General features: G+C 38.2%; 2 protein-coding genes across 36 annotated transcripts; one reads left to right on the forward strand and one right to left on the reverse strand.

Annotated features, from left to right (window-relative positions):
* Positions 1–299: 299 nt before the first annotated feature.
* Positions 300–14,302, reverse strand: sh3bgr (SH3 domain binding glutamate-rich protein). 34 transcript variants are annotated; one of them, XM_041232871.1, is made up of 12 exons: positions 14,165–14,302; positions 11,709–11,894; positions 11,243–11,323; positions 10,526–10,597; positions 8,664–8,801; positions 7,940–7,990; positions 7,276–7,305; positions 6,292–6,318; positions 4,448–4,474; positions 3,642–3,671; positions 1,966–2,041; positions 300–1,440 (listed from the first exon to the last, which is right to left on the reverse strand). In XM_041232871.1, exons 1-11 carry the CDS (start codon positions 14,207–14,209, stop codon positions 2,006–2,008), a joined length of 723 nt encoding a protein of 240 aa, XP_041088805.1. In that variant the 5' UTR covers positions 14,210–14,302; the 3' UTR covers positions 300–1,440; positions 1,966–2,005. The 34 variants fall into 34 exon arrangements, with proteins under 34 accessions (XP_041088805.1, XP_041088807.1, XP_041088808.1 ...); XM_041232873.1 differs by lacking the exon at positions 4,448–4,474; XM_041232874.1 differs by lacking the exon at positions 3,642–3,671.
* Positions 14,303–15,888: 1,586 nt separating this feature from the next.
* LOC121302739 (lebercilin-like protein) lies at positions 15,889–23,553 on the forward strand. Of its 2 annotated transcripts, XM_041232859.1 has the most exons (7): positions 15,889–16,111; positions 18,855–19,390; positions 20,543–20,680; positions 20,891–20,975; positions 21,608–21,708; positions 22,394–22,508; positions 22,787–23,553. In XM_041232859.1, the coding sequence occupies exons 2-7, from the start codon at positions 18,941–18,943 to the stop codon at positions 23,551–23,553; spliced, it is 1,656 nt and encodes a 551-aa protein (XP_041088793.1). In that variant the 5' UTR covers positions 15,889–16,111; positions 18,855–18,940. The 2 variants fall into 2 exon arrangements, with proteins under 2 accessions (XP_041088793.1, XP_041088794.1); XM_041232860.1 differs by lacking the exon at positions 15,889–16,111 and having other exon boundaries at positions 17,649–19,390.
* The last annotated feature ends 334 nt before the right edge of the window (positions 23,554–23,887 follow it).

Raw genomic sequence — 23,887 nt, forward strand, 5'->3', positions numbered from 1 at the left:
TAAGGTTTTCTGAAAACACATTTTTCCAGTGTTTGAATGACAAGGCACTTATTTCAGACTTTCCGAGGTGCAGTGGTTCTCAAAGTGGGGGGCGGGACCCCTGGGGGGCCATGGGAAGGTTTCTGCAGTAAAGCGACTACATCATAAGCAGACTTACTGTATGTAATGGCAATAGTGCATTGAAGGAGATCTTTTACTGAAAGGGCTTAAGTATTGTGATTAAAGTGATTTTACTGATTATATATATAAGTAAAAAAGAGGGCTACCACTTTGCTAATGCAAAAAAAAAACACACACACTACTCTGGAGAATTTTATTATAACAACATTTTATACAACTAGGAGATTTGGCAATAAACAAAACAATTCACCTCAATACATTACACAAATATGTTCTACAGTAATATCAGTGCTCCGGGTGGAAATGACCAGAGTCCAATTAGACAACACACAAAAATCCACATCTGCAGAAGCGCTACTGAGATTATAAAAGAGACCTCTGGATAGATTATGAGCCATTCCCATTGAGTGTCTTTGGAAACCGTGAACTAATGAACTGGGAACCAGAGACCTTTTTTCTTCCTTTTCTCCAATTTGGACTCAGGAGTTTCCACCCCTCACAGGCATTTAACAATGTGAAGCAAACACTGCAGTTTAGCTGTGATAAAAGTGCATTGAATAGGATCAAATATATCTGACTTATTACCAAAGCATTTACTCTATTCTTTAATTAGCTCAACGGTAAAGTACAAAACTGAGAGTGCAGTAAATATGGCCCTCAGTATTGTTATTGGTGCAAATATATAGTATATTACTAGTGGTGTTGAAGCAGAACGTACTGCAGAGAACATCTTTAAACCCCACACCCTAACACTGTTGCACTACCCTTGTGGGTGGCCTGTTTTTCCTTTTTGACATTTGTAGCAAAACTAGCGGTTGCTCTGGTAATCAATAACATAAAAATAACTAACTAACTAACAATTAAGAACAGGAACAGCAAAGCAACAGATGTTGCAAACAATGACCGAGTAAGTTTAGTTTCCAAAATGAGTCAGCATTTCTGTTTTAAGTTCACAGCGGTTCTGTAACACTGTGCCTGACCATCTGCTCCTAATAAATGCACTTTTACTGCAGATCGCTCTGCCATTGTTCTCGTATTGGAAGTGGCACTATGTGAAAAACACGACACACTGAGGGTAAGATTATCCTTCCAGGGATCTAAGCATCTGCTGTTTTCTTAAGCAGCCATGTGGTAAACAGGCTGCAATCCATGATCATGCTGAAAAGGATTTTCTGACAAACAGGCTGCAGCTGATAAGAAAATATCCTTGTCTTTTCTTACAGCCTAGGCTTGTGACGGTGGAAAATTCTGTGTTTGTGCTGTGTAGATTAGAAGTGTGTATCCAGGGAGCAAGTGTTGGGCTGAAGGGGCTTCTGTTTCCTGAAATACAAGTTTAAGGATTTAAATGACTCCTAATTACATTTTAATGCAGCATTTAAATTGCAGTAGAAAACGGTGCGTCAACGTCAATATTCTGACTGCTTCATTCAGACACTGATTATTTTGTTGTGCATTATTAGTGTATTAGTACACCCATTTCTCCTCATTTCACACCTCAATGTAATGTGATACGGTTGTTGTTCTGTGGCCCTGCATTTGGCTCCATATAATGAAGCGCCTGTTGGGGCTTACGGCTGTACCATACCCTGTAAGATTTGTGCTAATAATACTATAGGCATGGTTTATTGTGTTTCTTACTTTACTGTATTTCACTGTGGCATACAGGACTTGGTTTACTACATTATTAATGATTGGGCTGCTGCATACAGTAAATATATAAAGAACAGGTACATTTATATGCATACACTAGTATCTGACTGCTGACTTTCTTTTCTTTCTTATCCTGTAGCACCACCTTCTGGTTGAATATTGTACTGCGACAAGCAGTTAGGCTACACCACTTACCTTAAAAATCTTTGCAAGGGAAATGCACTGAAAAGCATAATTAAGATTCTCTAGCTGCCTCGCCTTGTTCTTCATCCTATCAGAAGAAAGAAAGGATGCCCAAAATATTAAAGACAGCAAGTACTGTAGCAGGGAAATTAAACTAACGAAAAACGTTTTTTGTAAATTCTAGAAGCAAATTTGAGCAGGCAGAATAACTACTTTTAAAAGTAATATTACAAAAAATATCTTACTATCCTGTACCATTAACCCTATTAACAATGGAGTGACACGTTTTGTTTTTTAATGGTCCTGTACATTGATGATGTGCTGGTCTGAGCCCCCAAACCAGAAGAGCCTGAAGCAGACTCAAAGAAACTTGAAGTTCAGCAAAGGCAAGTGATTGAATCAATTCAAATACGCTGGACACATGCAAAGTGCAGGTGGACTAAAAGTGGACAAAAACCACAGTGGAACCTCTCAGAATTATGCCAGCACCAGAAAACAAACCAGAGGGGTGGGTTCTTAGGAATTGTGACACCATGTCACTGTAATATACAGGACATCCACTAGCTGGCAGCACTGCTTACAGAGTGCTACTATTATAAGGACTCTGTGTTATAAGAGGTATTTAAATGACACCAATCGAGTGATCCAGATCCTGCATATTCAAGTCATCATGATTACTCATATTAATAGATCTACCATGTAATAAAAACAAGGTTTATAATACAGATTTTTTTCCACTTTATCCATAATTTAAACCTCAATCATGTAATCCATACTTTTCATTCTCCAAGAGGGAAAAAAAAAAAAAAACCTACCAAATTGCAACTAGCGGTATCACTCCTAATAAGCCAGAAATACAGTAAAACATTCACAACACTGGGGGAAGTGTTGCTAGCCAAGTCTGGGCATTTTGAGTAATTCTTCAAAGACAGAATCATCACTGAAGCAGGTTTATAGTTGTCAGGGTCCCTCTGCATTATTAAACAGATAACAGCTGGTCTTTGATTCAGAATATTGCTGGACAAATAATCACAGGTGCCTGATGTTGTGAAATGCATTGTCTTACGAGTGATCCATGTCGTTAATATTCATCAAGCCCACCAGATTATTTCTCAGGGGGAGCAATTACCAGTTTATTATATATATATATATATATATATATATATATATATATATATATATATATATATATATATATATATATATATATATATTTATTATTTTTTTTTTCCTTTGACTATAGTGATCATGTTAACTGTCTCACCACACCACTCCCCAGGTAACTTGACTATTTACACCATTGTCACTTTTGCCAAATTCACATATCATTTACTTTAGTGCTGAGTTTGCATTGTCACAAAACTAGAAAGAAAATACACTAGTTTTGTCAAATCACCAGTTTTTTTTTTCCTTTTACTAAACTCTGGTGCAAGCACATTCAGTATTGTGTCTAAAAAATATATGAGACAAGAAAGTGTGATCTCCTAGACGCATTCAAAATTGACCAGTGGTCTGCCACACAGCCGTTACACAGACTATCCCAACAAGCACGTTTGCCAGCTGGCCTGTAAGAATATTTCTAGTGTCCGGTGGCACTGGAGACGACGTGCCCTGTCTGTATAATCCCAATTTCAAAAGCGCGCTCAGGTCACTTGGACCAGGTGTGAGTGGCGGCTCTGTTAGTGTACCTCTGTCACTGGCTCCTCCTCTTCTTCCTCCTTTGCAAGTCCAAAGAGTTTTTGAAAGGAAACAAAAGAAACTGTGTTGAATACAAGAAACCCACTGAAAAGATGTTAGATATGAGAGAAAAAAAGATGCAGGTTTAAGAGATGGACTGAACCGGGGAATGGATGATGAATGCTTCAGTACACGTTTTGAAATTCAAGACATGACTGAAAGGCTAAATAATCAAGAACACGACAAAAAGAAGGTGTTTCTCGGTAAAATAAATAACTCAAAGTGAATGAGTAAGAAGGAGTTATGGTGGAGATGAAAAGGAAGTTGATGAAGAGGTTAATGAACAGATGGATTTGATAGCAGCACGGACCTGGCACCGGCTGAACATGCAATTTCTGTATTTGTAAGAAAACGTGCCGATTCAAATCATGAGAAGGTGCATCCCAGTATATTTGGGATTTTCAATAACATGATGGAATCCACGGCTGATCTTCCATATTTAAAGGAGTTCAGAGTGGGTGTAGAGCTTTTTCCAGTCTGACACCCTCATTCCTCTGTCTACAGTGATCAAACCAGGTGCCGTGAAGGACAGCAGTTTATTATTTGAATAAGAATTGATGTGATGAGGTTTAAACGGCTGATTATTCACATCACTGCACTAAGACCAATGTGATTTTGCTTGCATCGAGACATGGTCCCAATTATCCAGTCAGGCGCTGGTAACCTGCCCAGCACTCAGCGCCAAAGATGGTCTTTGCAGTTAGACAAGCTGAGCGATGGAGTACGAGTCAGACAGTAAGCAAAAGTTTGCCTCTACCTCTGTTATGGGCTCCTCCTCTTCATCCTAAAACATGGGACAGCAATGCAAATAGTCACATTAAAAGCAAGTAAAAGCGGAATAAATTGAAAAAAAAACCCAGCAAGAAATAAGGTTTTGAAATGAATGCCACATCAAAGAAATGAAAAATAACTTAAAGGGCTAATGGAGATACATGCACAGTAAGAACTCCAGCTTGCTGAGACATGCAGCCCTAAACAAGTAACCCAGAACTAAAGCTTGGAGGAGGACAACAGCAAACAAGGGTAGGGATGGATGCCTGTTGTGGAAAGAAACTAGATAAGCACACAAGATGAGTCTACCTCAGTGACCGGCTCCTCCTCTTCATCCTGAGAAGGGGACAGCAATGAAATCAGAGAGATGAGGTAAGAGAAAAACTAAACACATGCATGGAGACCAGAAAGAGGAGCAGCAACAACGATGAAGGAGAAATAATGCATGGAAGAGCTTAACAATGAATGTGCATTTGGAAAGGTGGAAGAGAAAAGGGAGAGGCATGAGGGAAGAACCACAGGAATAATGAACGAAAAGAAAGGGTAATGATGAATTATTGCAAGGGAATGCGAAACGGAAAAGAGAATCGAGGAGGTGGCTGGTGAGAAAAGGGCAAAGGACAGTCAGAAAGGCTGAATGATAAAGTGGAATGGAAGAAACCTGACAACATGGATTGAAACCCTACCCTAATGCTACTGTTTCTGTCAGGAAAGAAATGCAGGAAATAATGGAAGAAGGAATTAGACAGTACAGGGTAAAATCATCAAGGAAAAGCAGAACTACCTCATTGACACACAGCTCATCTTATAGCGTGGTGGTTAGATATGTAAATGATAGCAAGCAAGCATAAGAAATAAAGGAGTCAAAATACAGTGGAACAATTCATTAGAACTGGGAAAGAAATCATGAGTAGGAAAAGAGAGGGGGCCACAGGAGAACAGGGGAAGGATCAGGAACAAATACGAATAGGAACAAGGAGCAGAGGAAGAGGGGCAGATGAGGGGTGGAAAATGAATGCTCAGGCAAGGAATCTGAGGAAAGGAGAAATGAGAAGCAACACTTAGAAAGGGAGTGGATTGGCTTAATGTGCCCGAATGGGTGGAATGCACAGGGTTTAAGAAGTGAAAGACAGAACAGGAAAGAGAATGTACCTCAGTGACAGGCTGCTCACCTTCATCCTGCACAGTGACACAGAAAGGGGGTTAGAAGCTGAAGCAATGTGATTAGGCTTTATTGACGAAGGGGAAAGAGCAGAGACTTTATACAAGATAAAAGAATGCCAGGCTTTTAATCCTACATAACACTGAAATGAAATGTGTTCATTTAAAGTAGACCAAATAATATCTGTATATAACATAATGACAGTAAATGAAAGTGTAGAAATAACTAAACTAACTAAACACATTCAATTAACTGACTTCATTTTATAGCATTTTAAGTCAGGTTATTTCTAAGATGACTTGATTTTTTCTTATTTGACTTGCACCATTCAATTAGTTGCACAGAAGCCAAATAATTACAAAAAAGAATCCCAAAAGAACATTTTACCAGGTCAAGTTTACAGTGCAGAGTTATTATATCTACTACATCCACCATCTCACCATGAAACTCATTAAAAAACATTTAAGAATCCACCACTGAAGTTGTGGTGATGAACCCAAAAGACACATAGAATACAGAGCAAGAGAAATGCTGATGGGAAGCAGGGAAGTGGATAACTCACTCAAGATTGTTTTAATTATTATTAATATTCTTGTATCACTTCTAGTATAAAATACGAGAAAAGAGAAAGACAAAATATAACAAGCAGAAGAGAAAAACGGGTGTACCTCAGTGACCGGATGCTCTTCTTCATCCTAAGCAAAGGAGAAGCAAGAAAAATGAGGTGATTAAAAAGCAAGAAAAAAAGGGATTGCATGATGTAGTTGGCTAGAAAGACACTGAGAAGAAGAACAGTCTAATTGAAGGAGTAAGAACAGTCTGTCTTGTTTCTGTAGAGGCTGTGATCTATGATAGGAGTCAGCAGGCGGATGCTCTTCTTCAGTGGGTGTGGCTGGTTCTTTGAAGATGTTTTAACAGTTTTTTTTCAAAAGACAGTATCGTAGCCACGCTAATGCAGTGTGCCGAGGTTACAGGATTTTAGTGACCAACGCCCTGCTGCAAAGGAAAGACAACATTTATTCTGTTTAGACTCCTATACAACTTCTCAGCTGCACCTGTAGTTTGCATCTGATTCTTAGTTTGAACAGCATGCATGCAATACATGGTTTATAAGGTAACTATACCTATGTTAACAACAAGCTTGGTTTTGATGCAGTTACGTGTGTAAATCAAACTTCTGCAGTCTAAAGGAATGGGATAGACACACAAGGGGGCAGGCAATAGAATCTACCTCAGTGACAGGATGCTCTTCATTGTAAACAAACAAAAAAGGCAAGAGAAATATGGGAATTAAAAGCTAGAAAAAGGGTAATGGGAAAGGAATGGAGGGAGGGAAGCTTTTTGTGAAGGAAAAAAGGAGGATAATCAGAACACAAATTAAGTTTAGAAGTTAGATATTTCTTCATAGTGTGTGTTAATGTATGCTCCTTATATTTTTTGTTAGCTGGAGTTCTCTGTGCACAGCAACCACATCTCGGTTCATTAAGAAATACTGGACAGTGCAAGTGACAAAGAGTAAATAGCAAGCATTAGTATTAATGGGAAAGCAAGGAACTGAACAGGATCTGAAGAAAAGGATTACAAAAAGGTTTTCTCTTAAGATGATCACTTCAGTGCCATTGACATTGTTTAAAACGATGAATTAACCCAACCTCTGTTACTGGCTTCTCTGCGTCCTCTGTCTGTTGAAGTTAAAAGAGAACAAGGAGAAAGGGTAAAACTACCAGCAAACAGGTAAGACACATTTTTATTAACTCCCCATTGACATCTCTGCATGAGTTCCTTACTTATGCAGGTGCGGGTGGCTTCTTAAAGCCATTTCCCAGGTTGAAGAGTTTTTGAAAACAGAAAGATTGTCAAAAGCCACTCCTCTGACTTCTCAAAGACAAAGGAAATGTATTGGGATGTGAACCGAGAAGAATAAGCCCAGCTACTGCTTGTGCTCTAATGGTTTATATGTAACCCTAAAATCCCCTAATGAAATTACAGCCTCATTATATAACATTGGGGGTATAGTATTCCTTGCTTAAGTGGTTATATGTTCATGTCAAACGACATTTTTTTATAAAATAGAAAACCATTAGACAATAATTACAGCTTTCTATGTTATTATTGCTAGCAAGCTGCTTGCTGAAATGTTTAAATATGAAACCCTGGCTGCGACACTCTGCACACAGATGCATGTTAGCTTGTTTATGGATTAAAGGTCAGAGATTCTAGAAGAATGATTAAGTTTAGTGAGCTGGTTATGTAGATCCTACACACCAGTACAGAAATAATCTGCAGTGAAAGAGTCAAGTTTACTGAGAGAAATACCTTGTTTTCAACCTCCTCCTCCTCCTCCTCTTTCTCGCTGGGTTCCTTCATCTGTGAAAAGGAGAGCCTTCAATTAGAAGTGAAAGAAATAATGCTTTAATATCCCAGTCCGGTCGCAATTTGAATTTTTAGAAATGTTAAAACAGTTTGAGTGAACTCCACGGAGTTTGAGAAGTTGCCCTGCCAAAACTCTGAAAAAAAAAACATTATGTATTATAAAATAGATGCATAGATAGGAAACTAACATTGTACAATAATGCACACAGTGACTGAAGGGGATATGGAAGAGCTGTACTGCAAAACCGAAAAGTAAGAGTCGCTAGCAACGTACGAAAACATAAAAACGACATTCAGTTCAGTGATACACATATGCTTCTGTGATCTATATTAAATCAATGAAACACAAGTTACAATATTACATCAGCTGTTATTTTTAAGGCAAGTCATTTTTCTCATGCACGTGTTTTAAGAAGAAGGGACTTCGAATGATTCCCTAGTTTTAGTTGCCAGTTAATACAGACCCTTCAAAATGAATGCCGTGTTAAATATTTTGAGTTCGCTTGGTGACTGTCATAACTTCCAAAAAGGAAACTTAAATTAAATTAATGGTTAAATGAAACAACACAGCAGGTTGAGATTAAACGGGTTAAAGGACTTGGTGAGTAAAATGAGACTTCAGAGTAAGACGTCAGTGTTATTTCTGACTGGAGAAAACTGGAATTACGCTCTCCTCGCTTTCCTCTGCAGCTTCTCCTGGATCGGACACCTTGTGAAGATCTTCGGGGGCCGCTGAATCACCATTACATTCCTCTGCCTGTTCACACAACAATAGGGTGCAAACTGGATAAGACTGACACCGCTGCTGCAGAGAGACGGTTTGTTCCACATGTTAAATGGCATAAGAGGGCCTGTCTCTCCTGGGCTAATAAAGGTGTTGTATATATAAGAAGCTGGTCAACGTCAATGGATTTCATGAAGGGACATTGGCATTTGTGTGCATTGTCATGTCTATTAAACTTAAAAATGACACGTCTACAATATTCATTATACCAGAAGTTCATGACGATTAAAAGCACTGCAACGAAGCACGTTATTCAACCCACACTTAATGCTAGTTCACTTATAATGTGCAGCATGTGAAAGCTGCAGTAGTTTTAATCTGAATACAACTAAATAAACTTTTCTACAACAGCAGATGTTCATCCCCAATATCTTTCATTAGGAGCCACTGCGTATAATCAATGTGTTGTACACAGTGTCGTTTTACTGATGGCATCAGTGCATTCTCTCAATATAATAATAATACAGACAATACATGAGCCCTTGCAAAACAAATGAAAAACAAACAGACGAAATCCCAAGACGATCCTGATTTGCATTCTTACAGGAACGTATTCCTTCCAAACCTCCGAGCTACAACAGGTAGATCAAAGTTGAACATTTCAGACAGCTTCTTTCAATGCGATAACCGTTCATATTTAACAAAAGGCATCCTCCAGCTATTCACGTGCCCTATCAGTTGGATTCCTCTCATTAAAATGGACAGGTGCGAAACGGCCTTAGGCAAGTATTTCCCGTATTTGTCGCCCCCTATCTCTGACACAAGGCAAACCTGGAACTTGGATTGTCTTTTCAGAAACCTGAAAAATGAAAGAAAATGTCACTATTGTAAATGGCAAGGGCTTGCATTAATGTTACCACCGTCAGGGCTGGTGTGAGACTTGCCCTCTGGGGAGAGTGGGGAAGCACTGATTATGCTACCTCTGTTTAGAGCAATTCATATTCAAAATTTATATTACAATTTATTTATATTAAAAAAAACACCAGCAGAAGAACTACTGTAAACCAAAGCTGGAAGTAGATAACAGCCTTTTACAATGGCCTCTGCCACTCTATGTAGAGCAAGCGGTAAACAAACAGCTACTAAACACAGGGGCCAACTAACCCATTCCATGCTTGATCATGCCTCGATTACAATTCTACAATTTACTAACAAACAGCTTTACTCATCAATCCACTTCTGTCTAACCATGTAAGTATGACAGCTTTGATAACTAGTACAATTACACGCAATTGTTCCTCTGCTCACCCCTACAATATATGTCTTATTTCTAACCACAGTATTATTCGTTTGTACCATATTTCTATGAGAATTAGAACAGGTCCACATTTACCATGGGTATTCATCATAACATGCAATCAAAACATATTAAATGAACACTGTCAAAACATACCATCTTTGCTTTACCCAGAGTTTTCAATATAAAACATATGACAGCTGAAAAAAATCTAATGGCTTGTATGGGTAAAGGGGTAAGTGTGTTTGTTTATCCCAGGTGCACTACACTCCCAGGGGAAAAGAACTGCATGCGATAGTGCAATGTTAGCAGAAGGAGGTCAACATCTTCCCGGGTCCACTTAAGAGCGTAGATCACTCATTCACAACTGAACAATTACACCAGAAGAGACGGAGAGGATAGAAAGAACAGTGTTTGGACGTGCTGAATAACAGGGAAAGACGTGCACAGGGAGAAAGGTATGGATAGAGAAAGGTCAATAAGGAATGCTATTTGAATGTTAAATTACTGATGCTTTGTGATGTTCCTCTGGATCTTTTCCATTCTGAAGAACAAGCGCCTTTTCTGCAAGCTGAGCTTCCTGCACCAAGAAAAACACCAGCTTTAACATTGTGCACCCTCAGCAAGTCACACCTGCAAACTCACATTTAATCAGTACGGTGGGAGGGCTTTCTTTCTTTCTCTCTGATTGCTGATTGGTTATGGTACAGGTGTGCATACAGGTGCACTTCTGTACACACTGTTTACTGAGAAACATGCAGTGTGGCAAGCTGTGACACTAATATTGATAATAGATCACATTTAAGCCCTGACATGGATTTAGATTTTCACTTTTGATTATTTTCTATAATAGTCCAGCATCTTGAGTAGAAGATAAAGTATATATATATATATATATATATATATATATATATATATATATATATATATATATATATATATATATATATATATATATATATATATATATATATATACTCTTACAGCAGTATATAAACTCTTACAGCAGAAGTAAATTTAATGAAATAGATAGAAAATCTACCTTTAGAAGCCGGAATACTTTTTATATACATTGTAATTGTTAAATGAACAATCAGGTGTGATGTCCGTGTAGACACTACTGCCATTTCTTTGACCATGTTCCCAGTATTTCAACTACTGATAACTGGTTTCCAATCAACACCTGATGAATACAAACAGTGAAAATAAAGAATGCCCCTCAAACCTTTGAACCTGGGGGAGGAGCGAGGCCCAGGAATGCAAACACTTCATTGTCTTCCTTGGCGTTGAAGAAAGTGTCATAGTCCTGGAAAAGAGAACAGAACATTGTCAATGACAGCACTCCCTTTCTCCATTTCACACACTTCTGAAAGAGATGCCAACGTTTAGTAACGTTCTCTTGAACTGCTCTGCTCATGCTAAAGCATTGGCTTGCTGTGACTGGTTTGCATTGCATGGCACACGTTGCAGGACACTACTCAGAAGAAAAACTGCTATCCCCTATATACTACATGCATACATATATATATATATATATATATATATATATATATATATATATATATATATATATATATATATATATGCATGTAATGTACAAGGGCCATCAGTTATTATATAATTACCCAGTTATTACAATGTAATTGCATGACCATCTGTGTTGTGTGCTACTTAATAACTGTTCTTGGTACCCCGCAGTAATTCTGATCATTGAAGATCTGCGGGGGTAATGGGATTCCGTTTGATGGTTTCTTCTCTCCAGGCACGTTCTCTCTCATCCACATTCTGTTCTCTTCGTTTGTGGCAATATCAAATTCTGTATAGTCAACCTTAAGGGCTTCCAAGAACCCCACCACATCCTGTTGCTTTTTCTTGATCTGGGAAGAAGAGGAAACCAAAATTGTGAGATCTGTGATTCAAAAAGCTCTATTCACGGAATGTTAAGGAATGTCATAATGGGTTAAAAAATGTAATATAAACAAACAAACAAATAAAACTAATGATCTCCATCATCTGGGATAGCCAGCTCTCAGAGATATTTAAACAAATCCAAAAATGAGTCTAGCATCGCCGTTTAATGTGTTACTTTACAACTTGATGGGCAAATGTTTTGCTGTTGTTTTTTCATGTATCACTGTTTTGTCATTTTTCATTGCGGTGATCAAACTTTCAAAATTGATGGTGTCCGATCATCTTACTGTTTGCCAAAATAGAGCTCTGATCCAAAACAAAATGCCCTGCAGCATGTGTTAGACTAACACAACACCAGTTAGAGTTGTCAGATTAGCAGTGTATTCAGCTAGATATATTACACTTTGTACACCTGCCAGCCCATACAAGGCAGGTTAAACTAAGGACGCGGAGACCCTGGTTATAAAGTCTTTCTGGGACACTGGCCTTGGTTTGAAACTGGGTACAAATCCACAAGAGACAAAAGGAGGGTTCTCGGATTAAACCATTTGAAGGACTATATTTAGACACCAGATTATTTATAGTGGTTTCGAGTATGCTTGAGTCTGTATTCCGGCTGAAAGGTTTGCAATGAAAACATAAAAAATGTGCCTATTTCACCATACAGTGGCGCTGCTTTGGTTTGTGATGTACTTTACAAAGCTTTATGGAAATGCATCAGGTGGATTATTATTTGCATATTTTAAAACTGGTTCAATAAACATTAGTTTGAAGGCAATACTGAACACGTGACCAGATTATTCTTGTTTTTTTATTGAAATGAATATGTTGATTTCACCCCCACCCGAATACATTAAAAGTTGTACGAGGGAGGTATCTTTATACTTAATAAAGGTGCGAGGAGTTGTGGAAACCCTGCCTTGTGTCGTGAGTCTAGAGAGAATACAAACTGCCCTCAGCGATGGTCACACTAATGAAAAACAAGGCTTTGACTCAAGATAAAAACATCCATTCAGTGAGCAAAACAGGCCCATTTAAACAGCTCATTCAGCAATGAAATGTTACACTTGCCAACCCTACAGTATGTCTGAGTAATATCGTTTCCTGATAGATACACCACATGGGATGCTGAGGAGTCCTTTATAGAACTCAGGAGGCACCTGTGTCATCATATCACATTTTTTAAGGAGGAGAGAAGCTGCTGTTTTGAAGCCAGCTCAAGGCTGTCTTGATTACAAAGTAGGTTAATGCCAGGGCACTGCTAAACACTCTATCAGTGCTCTGTAGCACATTCCATAGACACACAAACCAATGTTTTTCTACTTTATTAATGCAATGTGTATTTCTCAAAACAGTACAACACAGGTAAACATCACCACCTTTTTTTCCAGCCTTACTGAACTGCCCCCTCAGCCGCATGCACTAATCTAAATATGAAATTATTTCCATTTATAACCATCAGCCGCAAAATGTGCTGTTAGACAACATATGCTTGAAAATGATTGTGGAATATCTTTAAAGAAGGGCAAATCAAAACCAACCTGCTTAACCAGTGCCAAGCACTCTCAGAAAACTGTTTCTTCCTCTCTGAATACAGATATGCATACAGAATCGCATTTAGTCTGTACTATATTGTCACCGAGATTCTGTTTTGGAATTTTCTAGAGAGCTGCTCAGTCTGTTGGTGGGTGTAGGGGGCGGGGTAGGTGTTGGTTAGTGTTTGATTGATTGCTAGTGCAGGTTTGAAATATGAGCTGTGAGCTAGATATAGCCCCAGGAAACACCGCTTTATATGTCTGTGTCCCTCTCTGTCTATGGACTTACTGTCCTTTAATTTTTTTGGTCTTAAAAGTTAATTGATTTCGCAAACCCAACAAAAACCTTCGAAAGTATACATTGCCAGAGAGTTTTTGAGTCTAGTCCCCTTTCCAGACTTTGATAATAAAATATCTGAGTCCTGTACATACTTGAATAATAATAATATAATAATATTAATACATATTATAATAATATTAATAATGTAATAAATAATAATAATAATAATGTACTTTAACGAAGTTAAAAAAGGTTCAATAAAATACGTATTTTCTTTATTTAATGATGTGTAGATCGTTATTCTAGCAATATAAATTCTGTTACAGTTTAACAGGCTTTCAAGTTTAACATATGCACGCAAAATAATTTCTGTTTGAAAAAATATATGAATAAATAAATAAATAAATAAATCTGAACTTACCGCTGTTGAGCCAGATGCAGTCGCTAAATAAACTTTGATGACCATGTTTGTTACTCTTTAGTTTAAGAATGAAGAAATTGTGGTTTTAAAAGTGCCTATCTAAACCCGACGCGGTGCCACTGCGAACTTCAACCAACCCACAACGGTAATTAAAAAAAAAAAAAATCCTCTCATTCCTTGTTCAATTCAGGATTGGTTTGGACAAACTTTTGGCATTCACAAAACGACAAGTGATTGGCACGTCTGGTTGTCACTCAAAAAAACATTCCAAAAAAAGAACCATCCCTCTCTCCTTGCACCTCCATCATGCTAGTGTGCAAAAGAGCATGTACAAATAAGGCAAGAGATCTTCGCCAGCCCATAGTGTGGTATTGCGTGTGTTGTGCAGAGAGGTCTGTTGCTGCTACATTAAACACAGGTTTACCAACACCGAATGATTGCTGCAAAGTCGCTAGTTTTATAGCACTATGCAGTGATAAATGATTGTATTACATTATATTATATAAGTAATGTACCGTATACTATCATTCCCCAAATCATGTGCACGCAGGTGCACCTCTCTTGTCTCTGCTGTCAAAGTCAACCCCCAAGTGAGCCATAGCGAAATCAAGGGAAAGTGCAGCGCAGCATACTGAAAGCGCGGTAACGCATAGGTAAGCATTGTAAAGCCAAAAGATATGCTGAAGTAATCGTACTAAGTGCTTAGTTTATCATGGAAAAACCGCAACATCACCGTGGGACACTTTTATATATCTTATGATTTCTGAGGCAGTGGGCTGACCAAAGTTTGAAATGTTTTACCTCTCTTAGCTTTTTTAAGAGTAAGATTTGGTCTCCCTTTTATTGTGCTGAGAATTTTTTTTCACTTGTGGCTGAGCTGCTCAGATCATGTTTTCTTGAAACTGTAAACTGTTTAGCCAGCTATACTTGCCCAATGTAGCAGGTGGTTCCAGCGGTATTGGGCGGCACAGAGTTTAGATTTGTTGATATGCTCACACTAGGTTTACTATTAAATGGATCTCCCTCAGTTGTATATAGCTTAACATGTGTTTGTAATGGGTTTTTTCAAATACGTTTTTCAACATTAGTACTGAAAGTGGGCAGTTTATCTTTGTTTTTAATCAACCTGCTTTCTTTTTTTTCTTGCGCTACAAAATTAAAAAAGTACAAGAATATCAAACTGTTGGAGATTTGCTGCAATGCACACTGGTAACACGGGAGTATGCTTTCAAAACACTGACATTCACTTACTGAGCAGCTAAAAGCTTCGTTCATATATTTAAACAGTTTCGTCTGTTGTGAAAATTGTAGTAAAAACGGCGCCGTCGTTGCATTAAAAAAAAAAAAAAAGTTTCAGTGTATTTTTTTACTACTTAGTTGTAGTGGGACTACAATTCCCAGCCTGCACACGGAACGGAGAAACGCATCATTGTTGCCAAGGAGACCAATATTATAAAAAAAACGTTTCTTCAAGCGACAGAATGTAAGACCACGAAGAGAGACTTTAAGGTTTCACTCAAGCAATCAATATCTCAGGATATTTTAATTTCTAAAAATATTATTTAGCTGTATATTCCACATTCGTCTATATTGGCTGTTTTGCGGATAACAGAGTTGTTTTAGATCGGCTATTGATTTCTTTTTTTTTTTAGCTTTGTTTTGCATTTTGCAAGTATTATTGCTCAAAAACAGAACAGACATGCCAGTTAAATAGTTTTAAACACAATGTTAATTAATCTGTGTAATGTTCATTTTGTATTTTTTTCAGACACAGCATCCAAAGAAAATGAACTGAGGGGTTGACCACTCCAGTGAAACTTATAGAAGGCAAATTTTACTTTTGCTGTTTGTCAGCCATATGTACTTGGTGCCCTGCTTAAGTACAGAGTAACCGAACAAAGTAGCAGCATAGCCTGGTGATTCCATTTTTAACTTTGGATTTTTGCCGTAAGTATGAAGTGGCTGATAAGTATTATTTATTGTCTGAATAGTTTCAGAAAACTTGTATATATGTATGTAAGCATAAAAACAAAATACAGTACATATAAATACATGAAATGGGCATTAGTTTAGTGATCAACGTGTATCAGATAGGGCTGAGGGTTGGATTGGCTTGAAGAACGAGCCCCTTTCACAATGGAACTCCTACCTGGGTCACAATCCCACGTAGTGTGAAACCACATACCTGGGTCGTACCCGGGTTAACCCAATGATACGTGCATTGTGTGCTTGCGTCTGTCACCCAGGTCAACCCTGCTTTATTAAAAGCAGTGTGAAATCTCATAGCCGACCCACATGACACCGAGTCCTGACCCGGGTAGGTTCCGACCCGGGTAAGGCATGCCAGTGTGAAAGGGGCTTTGTGGCCCCTCCAGTCAGGGCAGGTTTGAAGCATGATTGTGGTGTGATGTTTAGAAGCCCTCCCGAAATTAAATACTATCCCTGCCTCAATGTGAACGTGTCAGACAAAATGCAACTGGTTTATTTTCATTTTCAATACTCAGTTTAACTTTACACATTGCTGGATATTAGTCTGACAAAAAACACAAGCACTTTGTTCAGATAGGGAGTTGTGATTGTTATGAGGAATAATTCAGTCCTGGGAGATGTTCAAAGTGATGGTAGCTACAATGTGTTTGAATGTTGCAGAATTGCAAGTTGGCTTGAGCTTTTTTGTAGTCTTAAAGCACTTACTTCCTCCTTGCTATTTTGATAAGCTTTGCATGTTACACATGCTAGCAAAAGATTATTCCTACTGGTGTCATTTATAAACCACATTAAAAAAAAAAAACAGTTTAATCTTGTTTTGGAATGGAAATAAATAGGTCAAGTTCATCTTCTAACAAACCGCTCCTTTCATGTAAGGTCTGTTTTGTGGCTGTGCTGTTCACTGACCCATAGAGGGAGTTGGAATCCAGCAGTTTGTCCCATGTTTCAGTGTACTGTAGACTGGGCATTGTGTGCTGACACATAAGAAATGTTTTTCATCTTGATATAAAACCTAGCCCATCACATTTTTTTTTTAAATATACAGGGCACTATTCAAGGAAAACCTTTTTCGTGGTTTACTGAAGCAAACTTGAATTGTTTCGCCTCTTGACCTGACATACTTAAAACAGGGGAAGTCCATAAAGGGAGGTTTATTTTACCATTGAATTTGTGTAAAGGAATGGGCTGGGCTGTGCCAAATAATAATCATATGATAATGATGGGCAAAAGGGTGTGTGAAGAACAGCTAGGTGGCTTGTGCGAAGCAGACATTTTCCATAAGCTGGAAGATGATATTTAATGGAATGGCTCGCAAATAAAGGTGTTTTCAATAAATGGTCCCACAATCCTGTTGAACAGTAATGATATCTGCAGCCAGTGAATGCCAACATATTAAATGGACAAAAATTACATTGCACCCATAACCATTTCACAAAATTACCAGTTGAATTAATTTCTAATTCATACTGCTGTACTGATCAATAAAGCAAACATGATGACAAAATTAATGAAAGAAAATATTTAATAATATATATTCAACATTTTGTGCAAATGTTAAAAAAAGCACTCTTACAAAGGGAGTACAAAACAGTATATAGTGCTGTGTGGTACACTAATTTACACTTGACAGTGTTTAGAAAGGTTTAACTTTTCATTGTTAAATACACCAGTATAAGCTGTTTTGTTAATTCCAATCCCAGGCAAAATGTAAATTAAAAATACAGAAAACTGCATTCTTATACTGAAAGAAAAAAAGTAATTACAGAAGTGTGTGCCATCTAATTTCCCCAGTGCAGCTGCTGTTGTATGTCAACCACTGTCTGTGTAATTTCAGGCAACGTGCTGTAAATCGAGGCATGTTTAATGCAAGGTCAGACACAGTAGTTGAGGAGAGATCCCCTAGTGAGACAGGGAGAGGGGACGGTGTCTGCACAGCTTGCACAACAGAATCCTGCTCCCCCAGCAGGATCACTAGCTACAGCCGTGGCAGCAGCAGCAGTCCCTGCGTGTCTAGGGATGCCAGCTCCGATCTGGACTACTCAGAGTCTTTCGAGTCCCAGCACAGTTCAGACAGGTCTCAACGTAGTTCAGGCGTAAAACCATTCTCAGCTAGCAAGAAGCAGAATGAGAGCAGGGATGTTTTGCCAGCGGTCAAAGGTGAGAGAATGTGTATGAGGTAGTAGTAGTAGTCATATAGACAAGCATAAGCCACTGTGTTTTATTCTGAAAAAGGAACAAATATAATCCCCAGCGACTGAGCCGTTGAAAAAATATTAAAAATAGTATAGAACAAGGCATGTAAAAATGAATTCCCCTCCAAGGATACTGATAACATTAGGAATGTCCATGCACAGATACAGCCTTCATATACCAAACAAATCCAAAGCCATAACATGCAAGCCCACCTTTTCTAAAATGACTGCTTGTACATAGTTCCTAAATATAAAGAGCTCCGTTCTCAACCTCTCACCAATTCATCTCTCTAGTAAATCTAATTTCCAGAGGTGCTACCAGTTTGTCTTCATCATGAGATGCTATGTGACTTAAGTAAACCATCACATAACTTTAGCAGGACAGTATGAGTGTGTAATCTGATATTTCTTCTGTAAGTACAGTGACACCAAAGCATTTTCATACTGCCACAAGGTCACAGGTTCAATGTAAATCCTTTTGTTATTGTTATTTGTTACTTTTTCCCTAGTTCGAAATAAGAACCCATTGAGAAATCCGCAAAAGTGGACCAGCTATGTAAGAAACAACCGAACTGGTAGCATCCCTCAGATTAGCATGATCTCCCATAAGTCAGGGAGTGGGCCTACAGCGCGTATCTTGTCGGCCCGGCTCCACCAAATCAAGAAGCTGAGCAATGACTTGCACGACCTGCAGGAGAAACTGAATGCCGTCGACTTGGAGAACAAGCTCCTGAAGCAGCTGCAGAGCCGCCACGCCAAGGCTCTGAGGAAGTTTGAAGACTCGGAGAGCAGCCTGCCTCACATGATAGCTCAGCACAGCAGTGAGGTGAAGAGCCTGAGAGAGCAGCTTCGCAGGTCCCAGGAGCAGGACCACATCGGGTCCCACAAGCTGAGGTCATGCGAAGCAGAGCTGCTGCGTACCAAAGACAGCCTGCAGAGGCTGCAGCAGCTCTCCGAGGACAAGAAGCTGGAAGAGAGGGAGGAACTTGCACGCAAGCTAAGGGTGCTCCGAGTCAGCACTGGATACCAGGAAAAGAAGATTCAGGTACTGTGTCTCTGCGTTCTGTAAGAGGGCATTTACAGGAGGAGGGGAGTGGGCTGAGTGAATATTCTTTTGACAGTGGCTATTCTGTTTTAAATAGTAAATTTTTTTTAGATCTATATATTGCTGACTTTCATTCAACAATGATTCATAGTGGAAAGTGGATAAGTTAGAGGGGGTCTGTCAGGATATGGCATGATTCTGTTGATGAAGAACAGATGGACTGCTGTGAATTACAAGGTTATAATTAGTAGTAAAGGAATACAGTTCTGTAAACTACAGGAGTTTGTACCCTTATTATTTAACAGTTGTCACGCGACACCTTTATAGTAATAAGACTTGACGTGCCTCATGTAGATCATAAATACAAAACAGAAAGCAGATACAAATCAAGCACATCCAAACATACATGTGTAATGTTATCTTATGGGTTTATAGTGTCAGGTACATGTACATGGTCTACTTTTGACATTATGGGCTGATTGTAACCTCACAGCAGCCCAACATCAACATGAAGAATTCTTTTGGTTTTGTATATTTTTGTACAAATATATAATAATAATAATAATAATAATAATAATAATAAATAATAATAATAATAATAATAATACATGTTGGTTTTATGCAGTGATTGTACAGTCTGACTAAAACAAATCTGCTGTGGAGACCCTGTTTCTAAAGGGTGCCCCCTGTCATAGAAGTGCTGTGCGTCCCTGTGAAACGGTGCACTGCGCTGCTGTTGATGTTCAAGGAAAGTAAAGCAGTAGGATTATGTAAAGAGGATTATGACTAGCATGGCTGTTTAAAGAGATTCCATCCATGGGTTGTTTAAATTGAGATAGAGGTTAGATATCTAATACTACCATAACCAACAGGGAGACCAACAAGAGCACGAGAAGACTCCCTCGCAGGCTGGGACTGGATGTCATCTCTCCTTTTATATGGAAACTTTTCTGATACTTGCTTATATTTTTATTGATCTATACCGATTGATGTAACAGGTGACCCTGCTTATTAGAACTAATCAGACATCCAGCCCAAGGACACCTCCCAAACACACTGCTATGTTAGCAGAATTTTCAAATAAATAAATACTCCACTTCTCGAAGTTTGATGTCATTGTAGCTTGTAAATATTTCATTACAATTGTTACAGGAACTAGAGAAAAAGCTTGAGCTGTGCAATACTTCATTTACTCGTCACCTGGCAGCAGAAACCAGAAAGACCCTGGAATCTCGAGAACTGTCAGAGTTCTTGCAGATGCAGTTGGGTCTTCTCAGAAAGAGGATCCAGGTGAGTGCTGGTAGTCACTTCGAAAATATTTATCATAGTTATAGGTAACTTTGGTATGACTAGAATGCAATCACTTGTAATGGTATCCCCCCCCCGATGATATGGAGAGATACAAAAGTAACACTTTATCAAAATGTGGATTTTTATTGAGAAAAAAAATATCCAAAAACAACACAACAGTTGCCCTTTTTTATACACTAATTCTTTCAGGAAAAAGAAGGAGAATTAGAAATTCAGTATATCTACTCAAACAGACTGGTGAAAGGCTGTCCTAAGAGGGACGTCCTGCCAAGAGGTAGGCAATGATTTCAGCAGCGCACTGGAAATGTGCATGTACCATATAGAGACCTACTGTACGATTTACAAAATGCATGTTCAGATCCCATGGTAAATGAACCTGCACTGCATTCATTAATAGCACCTGGAGCTACAGCAAAAAAACATGTTTGTTCCTCTTTTTTTAAACTGCAACTGCCTCATTAAAACCCACTGTGCATTTCCAAGTGTGATTCAAGCAACGGTTGTGTTAAATGCATGTTTTCACTTTTATCTGGCAAAAATACATTACTTTATATTGTAGTCAGGCTCTGCAGATCTGTCTTGGAAGTGCAGAGAACTGGAGTTATTACAAGGATGGAAATCGAATTACTATTGCATAGCAGTTGCACCCATTCCAGGTTTTAGTATGAGCTTGAATAGCCACAGTATAGAGGTAATACGCTCTGGTGTGTATTCTAAATGAAACCAGGAGTGGCTGAAACGGCTATGCAATGGGAGTCTTAATTACACCCCTGTAATATCCACAGAAACTCTCTAAAGCTAATACCATTTTTGTTTACAGAACATTCAAGAGCACATAAGCAGTGTGGTATTCATTTTGTCTTCATGGTGTGTAAATGTATTTTAGTATGTTTCTTTTTTCCTCAGTGAGAAATGTAACGAAATCTGTTCAGACAGATGATTTCTTCCACCCACCACTGCCCTCTCCCTGCTCAATGCCCGATGCCAAGGAACAAGCGACAGATACGGTAATCAAGAATGTATTTTTAAATAAAAGCATTTATGTAGATTCAGGTAGAAAGACCTCTAATTTCTGACTAATAAAAATGTCACATACAGCACTTGTGGACATAAGTTTTATTTTTTTTTATTTTTATTTTTTTTTAATTTTGTGATTTGATAACATTTAACAAAAAAGCACATACTGATATTTTAAGCAGTGGTATGGAACACCCTTTCTTAATATATAACTGTATGGGATTCTACACCTGTGCTATGCTATTAGTAGTTCTTGTATCAGGAAGTAGGTAATCTTGCTAAATCCTAAAAAATGAATTTCATAACATGGTACACAATGAGTAATCTGATATTTTAATACAGTAGCATAGTATCAAGCAATAACTAAAACTATATATATATATATATATATATATATATATATATATATATATATATATATATATATATATATATATGATATAATTATATTGAACATGTTAATATAAGTTGGATTAAAATAAAGTGACTCGCATGAACAGTGTCTTTGATTTTCACCTGGGTACAAAAATAACCTTTTTAGAACATCTGCTGTTTAGATCAATTGAATAGATCACGTTGAGTTCTAAAGAGTTACTTTGATAAAACAAGCCAACAGTACTCCAGTGGTAGGGCCTTGGTCACACTTTCATATTGAAGCAGCTATTTTATTTGCAGGTGAATATGATAACAAATGTTTCAGATCAAGAAAACCAAAGTGACAACGAACAAATGGAGGAGCTGAAAACAGAAGAAAGATTGAATGGAGATAATTCTTATAGACCAGAGCAGGGTGAGAACAAAATAGGTTCATTACAAGTGTTCAAATTAGTTAGTTAATGGAACTTATTTCAAGTTAGTGTAATTAGGAGATGCTTACCCGGGATGCTTAATTTTCAGGTATTAACTGCCTTGCTAGGGTAAATGGATTGTGCATAATTCAATAGCAGTAGTATAAAAAATGCTAGAAAAAGTGTCACAAATTCACTGTTGCTGACCACTAACACACATGATATGGGCACTGTGTTTATAATTTACAGTAAACCTTCATTTTATATCAACTCATTCCAGAAAACAAAGAGGAAGATGATGAAGATGAGGCGAGCCAGGAAGAAACTGAGGAAATCGTCAGCCCGGAAGAACAAAGTAAGAGAGAAAGGGAGGACGAGGAAAAGCATGATTTGCTCCTTCGGGAGGCTCTAGAAATGGAAGAGAGAGAAAGAAAAGACCAGACTCAAGAAAACAGTGAGATGCTCCACAATGAAGAAAGCAAGAACAGTATTGATGAGCTGTATGATTTTCCAGAGTTTTCCAATACAGTGGAATCCTCCTCTAAGCACAATAAACCCACCGTTAAACAGAGGCGACAGTATACATTTAAAGAGACTGTCCAAAACCTGCACCACGGGCGACCTGCTCATGGGATGGCTGTCTTCAAATTAAGCAACACAAACTGGAGCATAACCCCCACAAAACAAGCCAGTGGACAGCTAGAATGTGAGGATTTGGGAATAAGTGGATACAAACCATCCTTTTCCAAAGCCACAGCAGTGGCTAAGCAGAATGGAGATGGACTGGAGATGAAGGGAGGAGCAGCAAGAAGCAAAAAGAGTAGTCTAATGGAAGAACTTTTCAGTCAAAGAAATATGCCAGACAGCAAACCTGTGGGGCCAAGGGTTAGCAGCTATAGCCAGGGAAGGAATGCAAGAGCAAACTGCAATGCACGTGCAAACCCTGCTTTACACACAAAGGACTGTGACTTTAACTTGATGAAGAATGACTTGCAGTGCACGAAGACGACAATGACACAGCCTACCAACCCCTTGAAACAAAAGTGAGGTTTTTTTTGTTGTTGCTTGAAGCTATTCAACAAAAGCAATGTATTACTCCAATAACATGTAATTTATCTTTTAAAAAAGGGTTATTTTTATGATGTTGCCAATACTAAAATTACATAATTGAGATGTGATTTATTCATTTTGTATGCTGTTTTTGTACCCATTTTCTCAACCCGTCTTTACTAGCAATTCCTGCTCACTCAACGCTATAGAAGTCAAATGGAAGACAATTCTTTTAAACTTAAACGGTGTCTGTTTTTACAGAAAAGTGAGAGGAAGGTTGTTTTTTTTTTTAAATCTGTCTTTGTTCTTGGGTAGATATATGCTGATAAAG

Source organism: Polyodon spathula, chromosome 30, assembly GCF_017654505.1.
Source record: "Polyodon spathula isolate WHYD16114869_AA chromosome 30, ASM1765450v1, whole genome shotgun sequence".
In the NCBI taxonomy this organism is placed as follows: Eukaryota; Metazoa; Chordata; class Actinopteri; order Acipenseriformes; family Polyodontidae; genus Polyodon; species Polyodon spathula.